General features: G+C 39.5%; 1 protein-coding gene across 3 annotated transcripts in view; it reads right to left on the bottom strand.

Moving 5' to 3' along the window:
- The window catches only part of DMD (dystrophin), a gene marked incomplete at both ends in the record, with an annotated part of 1339794 nt that overhangs the window by 1214245 nt on the left and 103278 nt on the right, over positions 1-22271 (bottom strand). The window contains one exon of one of the 3 annotated variants that reach the window (XM_082008888.1): positions 15033-15129. The exons of the other annotated variants lie outside the window; for them this stretch is intronic. Within the exon in view, the coding sequence (XP_081865014.1) occupies positions 15033-15129 (97 nt within the window). Of the gene's footprint in view, positions 1-15032; positions 15130-22271 lie in introns of those variants that run through there. 3 annotated transcript variants of the gene reach the window in all.

Raw genomic sequence — 22271 nt, 5'->3', positions numbered from 1 at the left:
TCCCCTCTTGTTTCCTTTGATCATCTGACAAATCCTTAGGATGCAGCACGTTTCAGGAGTCTGCAGGCCTGGCAACTTCATCATCCCCCTGTGCAACACAGTTAAACAGCTTCCAGTTCCAGATTTGGCTTGTTTGGAGCTGGCATGGCTCTCTTCACTGCACACTGTAGTTGTGCCCTACAGCAGTTGAAAACATGGTGAGCCAGGGATTTTTCCTGGTGGATACACTGCCATTCCTACTGCAGATTATTAGTATCATTAATACTAACATCTGCTCTCCTGCAGCTTTGAGCAGGAGAAGACAAATAGCACCTTTGTCCCTGCTTTCAGTGACAACAACCATGTGAAATTCCAGGCTCAGAAATACGTGAAACAGGAATCCTTTCTTTGGGATACCAAACAATCTCAGCCTTCCACCTTCCCCTTCTTGAATTCCTCTGTTATGGACAGACAAGTAACTGGAGAGAGAGACAAAACAGGGAAGGGTGATGAGTACGCCTGGGGACACTGCAGCCTTCTATGTTCTTGTCAAAGGCTGATCAAGATTAAAACTTTGAATTGTTCCTCATTAAAAGCTAGAATATGATATGTGGAGCTCTAACAAAAGATTGAAATAGAAGTTTTTGTTTAGAGGGTTAATCAGGATGTTTAGACGGTTCAGAAGATGCAAAAGTTGGAGTAAAAAGCAGACTGAAAAAAAGCTAGGTTTTGGTTGGCTTTAGCTTGCAGGAACATGGCATCTGCCACTCCCACTTTAGCAGCATGAAGGTGAAAAACACGAGCTTCACCTAAACTTCGCAAATATGGATTACATTTCATGATGTTCATGAAAGCCAAGCACAGACAAAAGCTGATCAATTTAGTAAGGCTCTAGCTAGTTTGTATTCACAGGGTCAGCAAAAGCATATGAAGTAGGCACAAGAAGAAGTTTTCAAATCTTATTCCTCTCCCTCTTTAGCACAGTGTTCTAGAAGGAAACAAGAAGATACAAAATCAGACAGAAATTCTGTTCCTCTAACTGAGACAGATTTCTTCTATGACCACTGGCTCACTAAACCTCTCTGTGCTATTTCCATTTCTGGAACAGGGATAATAATGTACCTATCCATCTGTGTAGTTATGCTCAAAATTCACCCATGTTTGCAAACCACCTGGAGTCCTTCACAGATGAGACTCTACTATGATGTGAAATACAGTTATCTCATTAGAAGAGGGAATACATGTGCACATGCATAGGTTTGTTTATATCAATGTTCTACTTATTTCAGTTTCCCCAAAATTCCAAAGTCTCCATATAAAAAAAAGAAATTTCTACTCTTCTAGAAACTTTAGACGAGTTTTCTAGAACTTCACCAGTCAGAGAGGAGAATAAATCTGAGGTTGTAAATCAATGCTCCTACGAGGCGATTGAGACAGGCATAATCAGTTCACTTGCAGAATTCTGGGGCTGCATCGCTGGAAAAGCAAAATGTGCTTAAAGAACATCTCAGGTGGAGTGGATAAAGTCACCTTTGGCTTCTGCTGCAGAAGTGGCAATATGTCAAAGTGAAGTACAAACCCAGAGCCACAAACATCATTAGCATGTGACAGCAGATTAAGCTGAGAATATGCCACAGTAACCTACAGGTTGCCCAACTGCACTAAAAATATCTACACAGAAGCAGACAAGGTATCCTCCAAGTGGGGGGGGGCGGGGGGCAAAAAAGATCAAGGCCTTAGGGAAACTAAATCCAAAGAAACCTTCCCTCTCTTTTTTAAATCCTCTGTTGGTAACTTAAAAATACATAATTAAACAGCTACCTGTATGTGTGACAATATACATGCAAGCTCAAAGTACAGCTACATGTATACTGAAGGACCAAACAGGATGTTCAGGTAGAGCTGTCTTTGCTGGAAAGAGTCCTCCTGCAAGGGTAATTCCAGCGAGGACGTCAGCAATTGCAGTGAGGGCTGACGAGGAGGAGGAGGTGGTTCAGGATGTAATAGAAAAGACACAAATCTGAAATAAGTCCAAGAGCTAAGGAATGACTCATTTTCAACAATTATATTAATAACAGAGTGGGTAGGCTGTAGAGGCTGGTCAATGCTACAACAGTAAATGCTACCACAGCTATTGTGTATGGCTGGGAGGCGATCCAGACCTTCCATGTGAGTGCACTTCACATCCACTGGTTATTTTTCTGGTTTAAGCATATCTGACAGAAGAGTCAATGTGATACACCCAGTTCAAAGTGGCAGCAGCATACCTGTCCTGTTTGTTTGTTTTGCATGGCTTGAATCTAATCTTGCACAACTTCAGGCAGGGTGACAGTGGCATGCAAAACAGGTTGATGTGATGCATGAAATAGGTATGTCACTTCAGCTTTTATCTGAGAGCTTCAGTAGCCAAACACTTTCTTTTACATCTCTAGAGGACAATACACGTGAAAATTAACCTAAGTATTAACTACTGGCACCTTCGATCTTGATTATTACCTACAGGCATCATAAGATACAGCTCAGAAAGCAAAGAAAAAAGGAGTCAAAGTGCAAGGAAGATGTAGCAAATATTAGAAAGAATAAGAGGTGAAAAGAATATAATATGAAAGACAAGAACAAAGAAATACATCTTCACTTTAAGAAATGTTAAGCATCTCCCTGTCTGGGAATGTTTTGCTGTCAATACTCTTTCTCAGTTCACCTCCCCACATATACGCATGCAGCATTTCATAACAGTATCAAATCTGAATTCTGAAGAATGTTCTGCTGGAGGACATGTAATCCTCAGTGTTCAGAAACACAAAATAAAATACTTGAGTAGGTAAAAAGGAAACAATTAATTCTCTTAATTATTTTATACAAGGTTTGTCTCTCTCCTCCTATCCACTCTCCTGAGGGGAAAAAGCTCAATCACTCTCATGCTGTTTACTTTCCAGGGTTAACAACGTTTACTTTCATATTAAACTTCAGACTTGATCTTAAATGGCTGTAAATAGGATTACAAGGGAGCAAATCTCTGAGGGCTTGAATCTTCATTTTCTTGCTCTGAGCTGAACGCATGCACCATGAGAGCTCCATGCTGAGAATAATTTGAAATGCACAGAGACGTTTGTTTTCTAAATATACACAAAAATGGACCCCTTTGACATGTTCTTTAGGCCCAAGAAACTTTTCCACATGTAACTTTTCTCTCCCTCTGTACTCTTAAGGGACCCAATGTTCTTCAAGCAATGATTACAAGAAGAAATTAAACCAGTTTAATTTTAGGTGTGTCTCATCCTATCCTTACTTCTCCTGCCAGGAAAAGAAGTCTCTCACTGCTTTTGACCTGTTCTGGCTTAATTAAGTAGGTACTTGAAGACCTACTTTATTCTTGAAATCATAGTAGCATTAATATTAACAATCAAAGTGTTCGATACTGAAACTTGGTAAGCAATATATTATTAAAAAAACCTGAATGAATAAGCCAAAATTTAGGAAACTACGTTAATAACGAAATTAATCCTGGTTCATGTAAAGATGAGCTTTGTTTTATTGAATTTTCAAGTTCCGTAATAATTCCCTACATATCACTTATGTTGTTCTTGAGCAATGAAGCTCATTACTTACTACAAGGATTTGGACCATTCCAGTCTACTTACAAGCATATTCAGCAAGACAAATGACTTACAGGTGCTAAGCATTATGCCGGAGTGTACAAAGAAACATCACAGATCTTATCTGAAAACACATCTGCAGTGAAGATTAACTTTTTATTCCAGTAATGGGGTGGGGTAATTTAATTTTGTTGGTTACAAGGAGCGAGAGTACTGCCAGTCTTCCATAAATAATCTTTGACTGGCCTCCAGAAGTTACAGGCGAAGACATGAACATGGTCCTCTCTAACCAGTTTGCTGAATCCTCCCCAATTTCATTTCACTGAAGGCAGGAGAGATACCCAAGAAAAGTCAGATTTCCATGGGTGTCTTCACTGAACCCTGACATTCACATTGATGTCTAACACTGTTCTCTAACTTACACATAAAGAAGCCAGAAATAACAGCCACCTCACAAATTTGAGAAGAGTGGGCCAAAACTACTGCTGGCCTGCTTTACAATCCAAAGACTAACAAATAAATAAAAATGGCAACCTGTCTTGCCACTGACAAAGGAATTGTGGCCCTTTACATTTTCCATTGTGCAGAGTTATGATTCCTTTTAAGGCCTACAACCTCAATGATTAAAACAAGGCTTTTCCCATTTTTCAGTGAAATCTTGGCAGAGGAACTCCAGCAGTTTTCCAGGCAGAAAGGAGCCTAGTCTTGTCAGGCTGTCAATGTCTGAAGCTCAGAGAACCAACAACGGGAAACAAAGCTTTTGAATTCCAAGTCACAGGGTTAAGATCAGTAATGAAAATGATAAAATGGTCCCAAGGTAACACTCACTGCACGTAATATCTTCTGACCTTTTACTTATCTCCCAAAATAAATCTTTTTTAAAAGTTTAAACAAGTTTGTCTTGAGATGTCATTCACACAAGGCTCCAGTTGGGTGCTCCAAAGTGGCTCCTGAACATAAGGAACGTCTGAACAGACCCTACCCCACCTCCATTCACTCCTCATGCTTACAATTTTCCTTTAACAAAAGATACTTTTACTGAACAAGTGGATTGTTTCAAACTTGGATTGTGTTAACAATGGTGGAAAAGGAACATAACCTTCAGAATACTTCCTGTTATGGTAGAAAGGTATCTTTCAACATCCTACAAATGACAGCTTGCTCTTCCCTCATCTGCTAGTAGCCCAGTAAGACATTTCTTAAAACCTCTGCCTGAATCCACAATGTATTTTCTCTTCACTGATTTTCTCAGAATGACAAAACAACCCAAATTCTGTAATAGCTTCTTGTTTTTTTAAACTCCACTAGAAACAACAGATAACATCTGTACAACCAGTGTTGTGAAATGACACAAGCACCCATTTTAGTAATATTTTTTGGGGGTTTTCTTTTTTTTTTTAAAGAAAATAAACTACACTTTCCTGTATTATTTTTATGGCATATCTTTTCAATAAAGTTTTTCCTCTCTTCTTTTCACCCTTCTGAATGGACAGCCTGTCACAGCCACAGGCTGTAACCAATTTTTGCACCAAATTTCTTTCATTTTTAAGTAGTTAAAAGCAAGGAGAAAGCCTGGGAACTGGTTAAAACTCAAGTTTCGGTTGTACATTGTAAGTACAACCAATGAAAAATTCTGGTATGTGTAATCTCTTGCTAGTACACAAAAACATTAGAAAACCAAGGCACCCTTGATGTTGCCCAAATATAATCCCTCATGCTCCTGATTTCAGTTCAGATGCACACAATCTACAGTGGCTTTAAACTATTAATAATGCCCTTTCCATGATGTATTTTCATCTGTCTTTTTAGGGCAAGTTCATGATAAGTATCTCTGGAGTGACTCACTGCTTCAAACAGAGAAAGGTTTCACTTTACAACCTTTCTTTTTTTACTAAGTATTAGCTGTGGTCCACACCCATCCATTCCACTATCAGTTATCCCTAAAAATGACCAACCTTGAGTCATTACCTCCTGATAATTTGGAAAGCTCACTTGGAATAATACTGTCTAACCTCAGTGTGGTAGGTTGATCTTGGCCAGCAGCTAGAGACCCACCCAGCAGCTCTCACTCCCCATCCTCAACAGGACAGGGGAGAAAATATGATGAAAAATCTCTTCTGTTGACATAAAGACAGAGATAACACTTAACAGCTACTGTTATGGGCAAAACAAGTTCAACTTGGGGAAAATTAATTATTTATTACCACGTAAAGTAGATTTGGATAGTGAGAAACAAAGACAAAAAGACTGAAATAACACTCACCCTCCCATGCCCTGTTTTTCTCCAGGCTTTACTCTACTCCTCTACTCCTCCACCCCCAAGTCCTCCCCCACCACCCCCACGCTAAGGGGTGCAGGGGTATGGAGAATGAGGGCTATCATATCGGTCCATACCAGCTCCTCTCTGCTGCTCCTTCCTCTTCACACTCTTCCCCTATGTGGGTCCTCCCAGGGGCTGCAGTCTTCAGGAAATATCTGCTCCTGTGTGGGCTCTCCATGGCCTGCAGCTTCCTTTATGGCACATCCCCCTTCTCCAGTGTGGAACCTTCCATGGGCTGCAATGTGGATATCTGCTCCAGCAAGGTCTTCTCCAGGAACTGCAGAGGAATCCCTTTTCCAGCACCTGGAGCACCTCCTCCCCTTCTTCTCTGACCTTGGTCTTCGCCCTACTGTTTCACGTTTTTTTCCCCTCTCAGTCAATGTAGGGCAGTACTTTTCCCTTTCTTAAATAGGCTTTCCCCAAGGTGCCACCATCTTGGCTGATGCCCTACAGTGGGTCCATTGGAGCCAGCTGGAACTGACTGTGTCCAGCATGGGGCCACCTCTGGCCTCTACTCATGGAGACCACCCCTGCAACCCCTTCTCCTCAGCCACCCCAACCTTGTCACGTACACCCAATGCAGTCACTTAGGAAACAGACATCAACACCCCCAAACTCTCTCTCCTGTTCTTGCTCTGCCTCTCCAGGGGAGTGCTGACATGAGCAAGGCTGGTGCTTACCAGTCCTGTACCTACACTGGGGGTGCAGGGAACTTCTTTTCCAGTCTTGTCAATGCAGATCTGTCCAGCGGTACCAATATTAATTTCTTTTTCCTTTAAACTCAGTTGAGAGACCTGGGACCAAATAAAATCCCAGAGAACAAAACAAAAGCTGATGATTTTAGCACAGATTCACTTCTCCATAGTTTTATTGCACTTTCTCTATTTATACAAATCCTGGGGAAAGGTGTTAAACCAGAAAAATATTCTGCAACACAAACTAAATACCTGAGGTTTTCTTTCTTGAATTATAATAATGCATACAGATGTCCTGAGATGGTTGTTCACTCGGGTAAAAACTGTTACGATCTGACCTGATAGATACCAACCAGTTGCATGAAGCAACAGCAGAGCAAGTTGGTCCTCTAAACTGACACCTCTACCTTTCCCACATCTAATAAATTAGTTCATATTTTCTCTCTTTCATATGTTTTTCCTCCCTCTCTTCCAGTTTCAGTGTTTCTGTTGAAGCACAGGCTGTGAAGGATTCCCGATGACATACCTGTCTCTGGCTTACACAGAAACTGCAACAACTAATACGGGTACCTCTGTGTTTCCATGGCATCTCAGAATCATCGATGGGTGGTTCATCTCTGCGCAATATAATTATCATTCAGTGAAAAATCCTCAAGTTGTGTCTCGGTAACAAGAAGGCCACAAAATGCAATCCCATTCTGCTTAGGGTATGTTACAGCTTCACAGCTGGCCAGGGTTTGCGGCCGTCATTCTGTGTCTGGTTTTGGGGATATAAAGCAGACCTTTTATATTAATTATATATCATTCCCTAGAGCAAAGAAGTCACTTTCTTCTGTGCTTTGTAAAGTGCCACATACATTGTTGTTACACAATAAATAATAAAATATTCATATTAAATAATAATAATAATAATAATAATAATAATAATAATAATAATAATAATAATAATAATAATAATAAATTAATAAGTGTTCCATTCCTTAGGCTTAGCCAGAATTAAGAAACCATGTGATACATCTAGCCCAACAGGGCTGCTTGGGCTGCTGTTTATTCAATGGGTCAGCCAGGTCATGCAGAATTCCACACTAAATACCAATTTCACCAAGGACTCCTAAAAAATTCATTTGCTTGATGCCAGAGGAATAATCCTAATTGATACTTTTCAGCAATGTACTATTTCCCTACAGTTATGGGACTTTTATTATCTGCACTAACACTTTGGCTAATGCTGATGATTAAAAGACACATTTAAGCCCATATAATTTAACAAACAGTACCTGTAAGAAAGGTACGTGATTAGGTATTATGATAGTCAATCAGGTATTACTATTTAAAGTACTTCTAATTCCCTAAAAGAACTTAACAGAAATTAAAGTGTAACTTCTCTGAAGGAAGCAAATTCTATTTGACCTTTTGCATTCTGAGGGCAGATGATGGTGCCAGTTTTGGTTTGCGTACAATGCCAAGGTAGAAGCACTTTGAATTTCTGCCTTCTACTTACATCCTTAAATTAGCAGCCTGAGATCCTCCTCATAACCCTAACTGTCTCAGGATTTGTTTGATCTTGGTTCAGACTGCACCATAACTGATCACTTATCTAATCCTCATTATTTCTTAAGTTTTGAAAAACAACAGGACCTGGAAATAAATATAATTAGTTACTGGGATTTACCAACAACATGAACATGTTTTTTGTTCTTATCGTCTGAAGAAATATCTGAAAAGACACATGCATACAAAAGATCTAATCACAGGATCAACTGGGCTGGCAATTAATTTATCTGTTTTTGAAATATTTTTCTAAGTACCAAATTCATTCATAAGAAAAAAATCCCTTGTGCTTTTCAGTAGTCTAAAACAAGGCCACTAAGAAATAAGAAGTCATTAATTTTACTGTTACCCTGAGAATCATCACAAACATTAAACCATAAACCCCTTAAAATTCTTAATTACCTTAACGTCAATCTTCATTCACTGAATATTTCAATGGCACCAAAACTATTATAATAAAGATGTGTTAAATATAAGCATACTATGGGAATATATAAATTATTTTCCTAAAAAAAAAAAAAAAAAAAAAAAGACAAAATGATGAACCTTTTCCCAATATGTCTGCATTATTTGTTGCAAAAACATATGTGATCCATGTGATGGCTGTATAAGAATAACAGGCTGCTCATAAAAAGAAAGTCTAGAGAAAACAGCATGTGGTGGTTTTATTTAGTGTGGCTTTTAAGTTTCAGGGAAGCAAATCAATATAAGTGATCAGGAGTGAATGCTAAAAGAAGTTCACCCCATAAAAAAAATTCCGTACGCTCTTTATTCCTAAGCATCAGAAGGTCACAGAAAGAGGAAAAGGTGAAACTAGATATAGAATAAGAAAACACAAGTTTCAAGTAGCTTAGTGTGCTGGTTTTGGCTGGGGTAGAGTTAAATTTCTGTACAGTAGCTTGTATGGGGCTCTGTTTTGGATTTGTGCTGAAAACAGTGTTGATAACACCAGGACGTTCTAGTCACTGCTGAGCAGGGCTTACACAGAGTCAAGGCCTCGTCTGCTCCTCACACCGCCCCAGCAGCGAGCAGGCTGGGGCTGCACAAGAAGGCCCAACTGGCCAAAGGGGTACCCCATACCATATGACATCATGCTCAGCATATAAAGCTGGGGGAAGAAGGAGGAAGAGGGGGACGATCAGAGTTACAGTATTTGACTTCCCAAGTAACCATTGCATGTGATGCAGCCCTGCTTCCCTGGAGATGGCTGAACTCCTGCCTGCCCATGGGGAGTGGTGAATGGATTCCTTGTTCTGCTTTGCTTGTGTGCACGGCTTTTGCTTCACCTATTAAACCATCTTATCTCAAGCCATGAGTTTCCTCACTGTTACTCTTCCGATTCTCCCCCCCATCCCACCGGAGGGGAGTGAGCAAGGGACTGTGTTGCCTTAGTTGCTGGCTGGGGTTAAACCATGACACTTAGGTTTTCTTCACTTTTTGCTTTAACTTTTTCTGATCTACCTTTTTCTCTGGTTGTGACAAGTCATGAGCAGGAGGGAGGGAAGGCAGTGGAGAAAAAAAAAAAGAAAGAAAAAAGAAGAGTCTTTGTCAGCATTGGTCAAAATCGAAGTCTGTCTTTGACCATTTCAGGCTCTTGAGTTTCTGTGTCATCAAGCAAGTCAGAGTACTCCTTGCGCTATGTGCAGTGTCTTTAGGGATATGCAAATGAAAGAAACACCTTGTTAAGAACAGCGTTGTAATGTAAAACACTAAGCTGGGTAACTCGAGGATACTAATGAAAAACACTGTGTGCCTAATCTTGATTTACTTTTCTGATTTTCCTTTTTTAAGCCTAAGATTTATTCTAAAGAGAATGAAAACTAAAGAAACTGCAGTGCAGGTGGAGGTTCCTTGTTTTTGTAAACAGATGCACTGTGCATCCTTATTCCTATCCATAGATGCTCAGATCATAAAGGAAAAGTTAAAAAAAAAAAAAGCAGCAAACAAAACTATTATTACTTGATGTTTCTCCCATTTCTGGTAGAGCCCTGATTTCCCTTCTTTCACTTCTCCATTTCAGCTCTCCCTCTTTCATGATTGTATGCAAGGACTTCACAACAACTGTATTCATAACCTCAGCTCTGCAGTGAATCATCTGGACATTTTGGAGCTAGTGGCATGGAGTAGAGAAGACGCAAGATGGCTTGTACCTTGTAATTTAAGGAGGAGGATATGGACTATATACATCTACTATGACATCCAGTGGAGCAGCAAACTGAAGGCTTTCTTGTTATTTCCAATTCAACTACGATAATCTTCTGGTCTGATTTCACCAGAATGAGAAGTGGAAGCAAGAAAATATCATCCTTCATAAAATTCTCATGCTTTTCTCTGGATGTCTTTACTAACCAAATTCTAGCAACTGCTCAGATAGATGGGTCTTTCCTCTGCCCTTCACTCCTTCCAGCATCACGCAGAAAGTTAACATGGTGCTTAGCAACAACCAGCAGCTTCTGGAAACCTCAGCATTTCTTATGGAGATTAAAACTATATGATTTCAGGAATAGGTGGTTTAATCCTCCATGAAAAAAATAACCCTAGTCTGGGGTGGGGAAAAAGGATATCCTTTAGCATTTATTATCAAATACAAGTCTCCCAGATTGTTAGGAATTTTAATTCTGTTACACCGTAAAAATAAATAAAAAAACCCCAAAGTTTGAACTCTGGTTCTTGAAGGACAAAAATATTTCCTTTTTTGCTAATGGACTTAATTTATTAATACATTTTGATTAGATGTAATATTTCTTTTTGGAAAGTTTTTTGGCAATGCATAACCAGATGCTCAGTAATACCCCTTGGACAAGCTTGATTCCCACATGTGCCTTTCCTCGTGCATTTTTTTTCAGGGTGATTACTATCCATTCACCAAATGACTGCCCCAATGAACACCTGAAGCCCCTCCATTCCTCACTTTACATGGAATTTTTCCTCCTCCTGCCCTCCTCCTCATTCCAGTGGATTTTAAAATGGACAGATTTTAGTGATAGCAAGAAGGAGGAGTACATCTCCTCTTCTCCTGGCTCAACATCTCATGACCCTTGCCTGAGATGGCCAGACATTTCCCCACACCGTGGGTATTTCTAAACCAGAATTTCCACCTTGTTCATCAGAAACCAGAAGCTGGCTGAGTAAAGCAGCAGATGACCAGTATCAGAAAGCCAAGAGCTGCTGCACTACACACCTCTTCCTGTTGTCAGAAGGAGCATTCAGGACACATCGGGATGAGCTAATTCAAAGCAAGAGGTCCTGGGGTGCCAGCAGACAAAACTGGACATGAAGTAGATGGGGAAGTAACGACACCCTAACACATTTCAAAGGCCTTGTTTCTGGTTAAGACTATCCATTAAAATATAAATAAATAAAAATAGTTATGGTCAATAAAATACTTAATGGTCTTGTAAAACTGAAACTTTGTCTCCACCATAGCTGATCTCCTCACGTGCTTGTGCTGTTGAGCACCAACTGTGCAGCTAATAACCAAAAAGGCCTCTTCAGGTTGACAATGCAGCACTGCTTTCTTGCAAGACTCTTCCAACAAGCAATAGGTCTAAGCACCGTTTCAAGAGCATTCTAACCACATGTCCAGCTCAGTACTAAAATTTCCAGTTTCTATGGACAACCTTCAAAAAGGTCAATCTCCAAGTCTTCTAAACTTTGTTACTCCTGGAGTGTCAGGCAGCTGTCATTTCCCTCCTAGGCAAGTTTTCCTCACTGATTTGAGCACCTCCCTACCCCAATTCCCTTTTACTGCAGTAAAAACAAGACATTGACTGAACTTGCAAGTGCTTCACTCAACAGATGTTGATGGGAATCATCATTGCTCTGCCAGACTGCTGCAGCTCATATCTTTAATGTTTATTTTTGCCTGTCCATTTCCCTGTACTTATCTCACACTTATTTATTACCTGGTTTTTCCTTTTCAGTTCATGTACCTAAGTGTCAGCATATATCCTGATTTCTCTCTCTTCTTTGTTGAATTAATATATGTACCATATCTGTGGTACATATCTGTACATCTGTGGAAGTGAGTGTATTTTTCTTGAGTTGTCACACACTACAGATTTCTTATCCTTGGCTGGGATTAATAACCAGAATCATGTGAAGGAGCACATGCAACCAGCTTCCACCTCAGTCAATAAATAACCCTTTATATTCTTAATTATGGCCAGCCAATATACGAGTGACAACTTCCTGTGCTCTTGCACAGGTTTTAGATCACCCTTCCAAGAAGAGATTTGAAAACATTAGTCCCAAATCTAAATATAAAGTGAAAGATGTCAGCTCTATAAATTAATTCAGGAAGACGGAATGGAAAGAGGATTTATATGCAAGGACGAGACAAAAACTGTGTGCATCAGGCTAAAGACAGGCAGATACACAACGGGGTATCTGCATCTATCTACAGTGAAAACATCCACTGGCTCTTATTGCTGCTCCTCTCCTCTTTTCTTCTTCTATTCCTGTTCTTTTGCTTCCCAGCCCTCTCTGCTGCATGTAGATGTTTTTCCCTTTTTATTAATTTTCATCTTTGATTACTAGCTTCTACAATAACAAAAGGAAAAGAAAATCGAGAAATTGTTTCCTCTAACCCCACCAGATCTGGAATTTCATGGTTAATGTCCAATTCAATGCTTCACATTTTAAATTTCTATTTTTAATAATAATCCTTATATACAGGGTCTTGCTCATTAGACAGGCCTGTATTACTGTTGCTCTATTTATAATCAACAGCTAGCTCCACCTAGTGTCGTCTTAATTCATCAGCAAAACAGAAAGCTAAAACCAAATGTTATAGATAAAACAGAAGCAAACTCTAAAATCACTTGTCATCTGGATGATGGCCACAGACAACATGCAGTTACAATTACCGGCATCACAAGGAAAAGACCATTTTAAGTAACTGCTGTATGAAGACAGCCAGCCAGCACTCTTGAGACAAGGAGCGACTAGCAGCTTCAGGAGTATAAATATAATACATGCAACATAAAACAGTTTTACTGCTACCCTGAAAAGTTGAATGGCACTTAAGCTGTTTATATGGGTTTTTCTCTCTATGGTTTCATCACCATTAACAAGGACAAATTATTGTTAAATAGAACTTCTCTGAAATAGAATAACAATTTTTTTTTTAATTGTCATCAAAACCACCAAATTATTTTTGGCTATACAAACCCCATAGTGATCCTCTCCATTAATAAGTACATCTCCCCTCCCAGCAGCTACAAAATAATTTAAAATCCCTCTCAGAGGTGATCAAAGCAAGGAAATGCTCAAACTAGCTAACAGTATATCAGTTTTACTGATCTTTACCTTCAAACTTTTTAAAGGCTGGTTCACTGCTGTGTGTCTAGAAACACCTATCTTTCTAAAACTGTTACAGCTTTACTCAGCAACATTTAGTGTTTAATAGCCTGATCCCCTTTTGACAAGACTTCATAAAGTACAGCCAGCAAAGTAGTTTAAAATAAAGACAGAAAGGTGAATATCCAATATGGCAAGAGATTTCTTGATCATCACCTTGGAAAAAATGACAAACCTAATGAAGAAGGGAGTTCACATTGAAAGAAAGCATTTTGTAAGGCAAAATAATCCAAATAATTTAACAGAATCATAGCCTGTGAGCTATCAAGCAATGTTTGAATAGTTGTTGGACCTCCGAAGAAGAAGGAAAGGGAGATCCTGTCTTACATTTAGACAACACCACTTTTACTTCTTAGATCAAGGGTGACCCACTCCGATAGAGCTGACGTCTCTTTTAAACAGGTTCGAATCACCTGTTCGAAGCTGCTTAGTGGTTTCACCCTAGTGGTGATAAAATATATTTCAATACGTACAGTATACACTTAATGACTGCTCATCGTGACAGAGAGGGAGTATATATGTTGCGGGAGGGAGGGGGAGCACACAGGACGAAGGAACATATATTAAGATGATCCATACACCAAAGCAATCACCTTTAAATTTTCTCAAACTTTCTCAAAATAGTCAGTTGAAAGTTATGCTTGTGACTCATCTGGTTTAAAGTATTCACAGATAAATTCAATGATTACATGAAAACCTTACTGCAACACAGAATACGAATTTAATAAAACGCACATGAAAATGCTCTCTGATGTCTCAAAAATAAGAGAATACTCCAGTTCTCAATAATTTAACAGTTACTGTCATTTCTCATTAACAGCTTTCAAAATCCTATCTGAAACAAGCTGATACAGAGAAATTAAGAACAGTAATCAAGCGAGAAATGATAGACCAGCTGGGTAGGCATCAAGTTGGCAAAACGTGAATACAGTTCAATAGCTGAAACAGATGCTGGAGTTGTTGAGAAACCCTGCAGGAGATATTGATGTATTTTCTTTATATAATACTGAACAACCAAACAAATGTCAAGAGCTAAAAAATGATGGGGTATAAAACCTATCAGAAAAACTAACTATAAAGCAGAGACCTGCAATAATATCTTCTCATTATACCAAAACATTCAGTACATGCATCTTCATTTCCTTGGGATTCCTGAATATGCCAATACATCAATCAGAGCTTGCTAGTGAATCAGAGGGAGCCTCTCCCAGTCCTGTTTCACATTTGTTTGTTTCTATCTACCTGAGGCTTCACAGACTTAGAAAATACTTTATTCTTCAGTCTCATCCTAATACAACACTCTCTTTCAAGCAAGCGATTTCCCGAGCCTGGAAGCGAGCAGGAAAGAAAGGGTATCACAAGCATAAATGAAACTGCAAAATCCGTTTTGCACGAGGAATGTTGTTTTCAGAGTTTCAAGACCTCGGCAACAAATCCTCTGCCCTAGGCGGCAGCTCGTTCTAGCATATGCTTTGTCATGGTCAGTTTCTAATTACATTCATAATGATGCAATAGCTTTGATAATCCTACCTTCCATGCCAGCTGCTTTTCTTGTCACTCCATCATGCCAATAAGTTGGCTGCCGTAACAAATCAAGATAGTGCAAAACAGCATCTTTCCCCTGCATCTGTCATCTTCCTGAAAGCATTCTATTACTGCCGACTGCTGGGAACCAGAAAGTCTATTTGAATTCCAGCAGCTCCCCTTTCGCATGATTCAAGTTAGGTTAGGTGGGCATGCCTAACATGATTCTCTCCATCATTTATTATGCAGCTGCTACACCGTCGGTGTGGTAACCACTCTGACTTTATCTGATACGTCAGTCTTGCAAACCTCTACCTCCGTGCACACACACGAGCCACAGAAGCATCCTGCATTTCATAAGCACTCTCCCCGCCTAAAGAGAGTGCATCTGCAAATCTGTTTCGAATCGTGCTGCTCACATTGTCCTCTAAGGCTGATGCAAATATTTGAAGATATTTTTTTTTTTTATTCCTGCGTTTCGTCTCTTCAGAAAGCACAGTTCTTCATGCACGCTTGAATTATTGACTCTTCAGCTAAATGTTTGCTGATTTGTGCCCAACCAAATAGCACCTTCCCGTTGAAACTCTCTGCTCGAAAGCTACTTCTGAATAACAGTGCTGAGCATTCAGGCTCTCAACTCTGTTTCATTTTGAACATGGCTTTTATAGCTACACCTCAACAAATACATTTAGTCTTTTCATGCAGTGAATGGCTGTCTAATGAGGGAACGTTACATTTTTAAGCACTTTATCTAGGTCTACCTGTAGGTGACTTTTCCTTTTTATGCTTTATACATTTTAGCAGTAAGCGGATAGCTCCGCTAGAGCATCTTGATATTCTTAAAGGGGTAAGAACAGCTCTATAAGATGTTTTTTGCCAGCCTGTGGAGGATATTCTCAAACAACAGAGTTTGCTTAACTGTTTCTGAGTATCGTGAATTAAAGGGATAGGATTGTTTTGTGGTCTTCCTATTTAGTAGGGGAAAAACATGCTTGCATCAGTGATTTCAAAAGAATATTAATAGAAATTGATATATACACATCAATCATCCTCCAAGTTAAATTAGCTGCATCTCCTCCCACCACTTCTGCCTGCAGGTCAGAGTCAAGGCGTTTCATCTTTAATGTGTCTCTTTACTCATAAGCTGAATAAACATCCCCAACCCTACACTGGAAGTTTGAATACCCGAAGGAGAAAAAAGGAACCATTTAACATGTGCAGCTACCTGCTAAAACCTGTTAGTTAAGCGAAGTAGTGAGGGAGAGCAAGGACTATGGCTGGAATAATACCTCCTTCCTCAGCCTTTGCACGATGGCAAAGGAGGAGAGAGGACGGGGAAAGGGCACAGTCCCCCGGGGCAGAGCTTTCCCTTGCGGCAGCAGCCAGCTCAGCATCTCTCACCGGTTTTCATATTCCCAGCTCAAAAGGCTCATAGGGTTTTACTTAAGCCTCACTTCTTCACTCAGATAAGACGCATTGAACTTTGTGGTCTGTAACCCCCCTCCACCCCAGCGGTCCCCTCTTCCCCCGCAACTTCCTAGTCTCAGCTAAGTTCCTGAACCTCTTGGCTGTGAAAAAGAAGCTTGAAAACAGGAGCTTAGGGGAGTGATAAGTCACAGAAAGTTGAAGGAGAAGGGAGAGGAAAAAAAAAGCAAGACAATCTCTTACTCTGAAAAAATAAAAATAAAAAATTGGGACATCTGATAGCTTCCTCCAGGCCTCCCGCGAGGCTGTTGTCAGTGGGCGCGACTGCAACTTCACTCGGTGCAGAGCCCCAGCCCAGGGGCTAGAGGCAGGGTCCCAGGGTCCCCAGGCCCCCAGGCTCTGGGCAGAGGGGCAGACACACTCCCCCAGCACAGACGGGCCGGCGGGCAGCAGCGGGAGCAGGCTGGCGCTGGGGGCGTGGAGCGCGGGAGAGCTCCCGGCTCTGCCGGGAGGGATCCGACTCCCTGCTCTCGCCCACATCGAAGTGGCACAGCTGACACCTGAACGAGCTAACGTTGCATGGTGCGGTTTATATTTGATACCGTGTTTATTCCTAGCATGCTGCCAGAAAATGCCTTTTTAGAGATTTCATGTAAATAAAGTAGAATTACTACATCTGTTCCTCTGTCTGTGGCAGCACATATCAACAAGCTAATTTTGCATTCAAGGCAACAGAGGCAGTCCTACTGTATAGTTGCAAAGTGCACAACTATAAAGTGCCTATCTGAAAATACTGCCAGTTCCTTTTTGTTCACAGTTCAAGTCATTTCTGAAGTGAAACAAACCAGACGATAAATGAGGACTGACTTTGAAGTCCCCATAAATTCAAAGTACATAAAAGGATATGCTTAATATTTCACACTTCTAGCTGCATTACGATTTTTAAACCATAGACAAGAGTAACAAGGAATTTACATGGTATTTAACAAAAGATGAGTTTGAGTTCATAGCTCATATAGCCTGTAGTTGCAGGGAAGACTTAAAACTCCCCAAAACTCACCATAGGCTTGATTTCTAGTTCACTGAATTTTGAGCTGCACAAGATTATAGATGGAAATATCCAGAAAAACATTTTATATGTTAATAAGCCAAATAAGACTGGTAGAGAATGGGGGCACCTGGTACAGCATAAATATACTTTAGCAGAATCCTATCCCACTCAGATATCTCAGAAGGAATTACAAAAAAGGGGGAAACAGTCAAAAGAGGGGAAAAAAGGAAGAGAGAATTATGGAAAATATTTCCAGAGAGATAAACATGGCATTACAAGAAGGATCCACTGGGGTTTAGCATTCAGTATTATCGCCCTCCAGCACAGCATACATCAGAGACAATGTAGTTTAGGCACACAAACCATTCCCATTCACATCAGGGCTATGGGAAGCAGCCATTTTTGCCCTGGGGAAAAAAAAAAAATATATATTTTATTATTGTTTTTTAGGAGGAGAAGGGAACTGTAATATACCACTTTTGGCATCTTCTGTGTACACTAGCTGTATAGAAAAACAGGCCAGAGATAAATGGAGAATCTGGGAGGAGAAACCAGTATCAGTCATTCTGTCTGCATACTAATAGGCCAGATTAATAGCTGGCTTTGGTCTCTAGTTTTTCTACATTTTTCAAGGAAAACAGCAGCCTTGGTTTCTGCTTATTGTAACTGGATTCAGCATCTGCATAGATATAATTATAGTAACACACCCATATGGAATGAATTGCTTTAGAGAGAAAGCTCCACGGGTAGCACTCCCAGACTCTACAATAACACAAATACATAATTTTTTGTCTTATACAGAACTGTCCCCAGTCTGGAAAAAGCAAAAATAAACAAGTGGAAAAGCACTCATCAAGCTATATTCTGCGTTTTACGACAGGCAAAGAAACTCCAGTCTATTTGGGTGACAATGGCATGAGAAAGGAAGGAAGCCCATCTCTCTTCCTATTCCATATACAGCTTATAGCAAAGACATGTCTATTCATTTTTAATTGCTTCACTGCTACTAGAGCGACTAATTAGTGTATTCAGTGTGCTTGAGTTTGATTATGTTGATGTGTGCACATTACAATGATAACTAAGATACCATGTAGAATCTCTTCTTGCTACCATTTCTTTTAGTTTTCCTCTTTGGAAGCAAGAGTAGATAATGGATCACTGAAAAAAAAATGAAGCAAGCATATTGGCCTTGACCTTCAAGCCCTACATGATTCTCTGCATGATGAACTCTCTCTGGTATGCAAAAATGAATGCTTATTTTCCCTAGCAAAAACTGCTCATTTTTTTTGCTAATACGTCTCCCAAAGAAAGTCAATTTCTCTTCCCTTTTTCTCTGCCTCCCATTATTCTTAGGTACTTTATCCCTCCTCCAGTAAACAACTAATCCAATCAATCAATCATGCAAGAAAATACCTTAATGATGTACTGTGCATATTTAGATTAATAAACATCTCTAATAGGAGCACTAGAAATTTTGTTTGGACAACACAGACAGGAATTATTCATTATTTCTTACAGTTAATCATACTACATTAACTACATCTCAGTTAAAGGATTTCTGACATATAACTATGAAAGTAACTTGTCCGTAAAGAATCACTTTCCATAGAGTTAGAGCTATCAGTACTTTAATTTTAATGACAATATCTCAATAGTTTATAGAGGATGACTTCTGACAATTATGGCACATGTAGCTTTGACTGCTCGAGATTTAAAAAATTGCTACAGAGGAGTGTACAAACAACTGAAAATGAAAAATGTATACAAAGTCATATCTCTCAAAACTAAAAGCCCAGTGCAAACATCATCTCCACACAGATGCTTACATCCCCTGGGACTCCAATGGAACGGTTCAAAGGCCCGGTCACCCAGACAGGGCAACTATACTGCCCAGAGAGACTTTGCAGATGTGGGTGTCTGAAGTCATCCAGCCAGGCATCCGACAACCATCCAAGGCGTTGAAACTTTCAGGGGTTTGAAACTTCTTGCTCATCTGCACCATGGTTCATCCAGATTTTTTTGTGCAGAAGTCATCTTCATTTTTTTAACTTAATCTCTGGTGTGTAAGTTCAGGCATTTATTATAAACTGAAAACTCAGAACACATCTATCTGAGGATGTGTTAGGAGGACTCATGACCAGTCTTTCAAAGTGAGATTGATTCTATTTATGGTAAGAAAGTTTTGTAAAGTTTTACTATGGATGTGCTTACAACAACAATAAGCAGAGATGACCTTAGCAACCCCAGGATTTCATATCACAGGACTTGGATTAAAAGTCATTCATAAAAGATGTTACAGAAACAGTTCTCTGAGGGCATCTCTAATGGCAGAGCACAGCATGCTAAAAAGTGGATACCCTACACCAATTTTGAATATGGCTGTGTGATATAGTCATCTGAACACTGCTACAAACATGGATAATATGAACACTCAAATGCAGCAACTGTTGAGGATTTTTAATGGCAACCTCTGCCTATGTCTACAGATAAGCCAAGAGACATTCTACATTTTGTTCTCACATAGCATATGTGTTTCAGTGAGAGTAAACTTAAAATACTAGGTTCTAGCAAGAATAAAAATCTATTTAACTCATTTTCCAAATACTTAACACACATCAGAGAGCAGAAACATAGAGAGTTTCATTAGTTAACACTTGGAGAATTAGTGACCTTGAACTCTTCAGAAAACACTGTTAAATCTTCCTCCTCGACCAAGTCTTGTATGCAATGTTAGCACAAAACTGAACGATGACATGAAGTTTTAAGATGATAATTACATAAAACACGTATTTTGTTCTCTTACAGCTCCTTTTAAATTAGACTGATTTGAGCTACACATCTTTAACCTTCTTCCATTTGTACCTTTCCTTCTTGAGGAAAAGACATTGTTCAGCAGCACAAGGCTTGAAATAATTACTGACGTAAGCATCTTAATTTGTTCATTCTTTCTACAGCTGCATTCCTTGTACAAAATGATGCATAACAGATGTACCAGGAATAAAAAAAATAAAAATACCAACAACCGAAAAAACAGACCTAACATACATCTCATAACCTGCCCTTCTGTGCAGCCCCCGGTATGCCAGTACTCAGCTCGCTGTGGTTTTGAACACTCTCACCTGGTATAGCTCTCCAGCAAAGTACTCGGTGTTTCTCTCCATTTTCACCAAATGCAGATGATTGTCACATAGGATAAATTAGGGAACTGGTTAAATGGCAACTGGTCGATAAATGTTTTGGAGATCACGGATCACATGCTTTCAAATGTTTTCTGTTCATGTCTACTGTTATTCCAGTTATATACTGGTTCAGTGGTACTTCTAAATCATTGCATTGGCTTCCTCAAAAATCATTAACCATTTAGTCACATGCATATGACAATTGTATGTTAAAGAACTAACTAAACCAAATTCTACCACATTCCAAATTCCTGTAGTATCTCAAACTTACCTTCTCATTTCTTCGCTATATTTTTTCCTAAAGTAATTATCTATGTGGTTTGGGTTGTGGTATTAATATTAAAAACAGACTTCTGCTTAAGATTACTGATGAGATTGTAACTGCTATCACTAGTCCAAACTGTCCAAAGATGGCGACTGAGACTCCTTAACTGGCAATACTTTGTAAGGCTTTGTTTTTCAATTGAGTGCTTAAGTTAAAATCCCAGGCAACTTTGTCACACAGGTCCATTAAAAACCAGTAACTGCTTCAGAAAACCCTAGCAAATCCCTTAAAAAACAAACCAAATGCCCCACAGAGAGCACTTATCTGATCCCTTTGGGTACATTAGAAGCTTTCCCAAAAATAAAAAATATAGGGGGCAGAAAGCAAATTCCTTAATATTCAGTGAATGAGGCTGGCCGTACAGTCTGGGTTCCACTTGTCAATGGGATTCCCACCATCTGTGGTCCCTGAGCATGTCAGCAATTCAGAGCACACAGTAATAACATGTGGAAACCATGTTTGTGGAGGTGAAAACCTCCTCCCCTTCCTGGGAAAAACACAGCAACAAGGGTTTCAAAAATATTAAAATCTCATAAGGTTTTATATTTATTGTTTCCATAACATGAAATAAAGCTACACAGTGTCATCACAAGATATTTTAATATATATTCTAAACTAAAAACTTGAGCGCTCTTGCCACAATGCAAGTTCACAGTGAGGGTTACAAAGAAAATTATTTTCCATCCTTCCCTCCCTCCTCTCTCAGCAGAAATAACATACTCCACATTTTTTATCGCTGCACTGAATAATCTGTTTTAATGTTGGAGTTTTAAGATTTCTACTATTTTATTACAATATATGTGCCAATGGAGAAGGATAAATGGACAAAGCCAACTTGTCTTCACTGGAAACTAATATATACCCCCAAAAAACAGTTGTGAGTTTTTTTGTTTGTTTGTTTTTATTTAAAAATGGGATTTGAAATAAAAATTTAAATCTGAAGTGAAAGTTGAGTTCATCATCCACAACTGTTGGTGCTTGATAACCTTCCCAACTTTAGCATAAAGAGACCTTGAATGTCCATTTTTCATATGAAAATTTTTAAGAAGAATCCACATCTGTAAATTATTTTTTAAAAAATGGAGATTTGCCCAACATTTTTGCCTTGCCTCTTTCACTTAGGGAATGCAGTCTCACAGCTACATAGTGGTTCTGCCCCAGCATCCTTAAACACAGGTTGAGGTCAGCTCCTCTCCTGGCCTCCAGGAGAGGCACCTATGGAGCACCTCTCTCAGCATCCATGCAAGTACACTGGGCTTCTTCCA

Source organism: Phaethon aethereus, assembly GCF_964289735.1.
Source record: "Phaethon aethereus genome assembly, chromosome: 1".
Taxonomy (NCBI): domain Eukaryota; kingdom Metazoa; phylum Chordata; class Aves; order Phaethontiformes; family Phaethontidae; genus Phaethon; species Phaethon aethereus.
The sequence above is the reverse complement of the archived record's forward strand: the minus strand, read 5'-3'. Positions and strand labels throughout refer to the sequence as shown.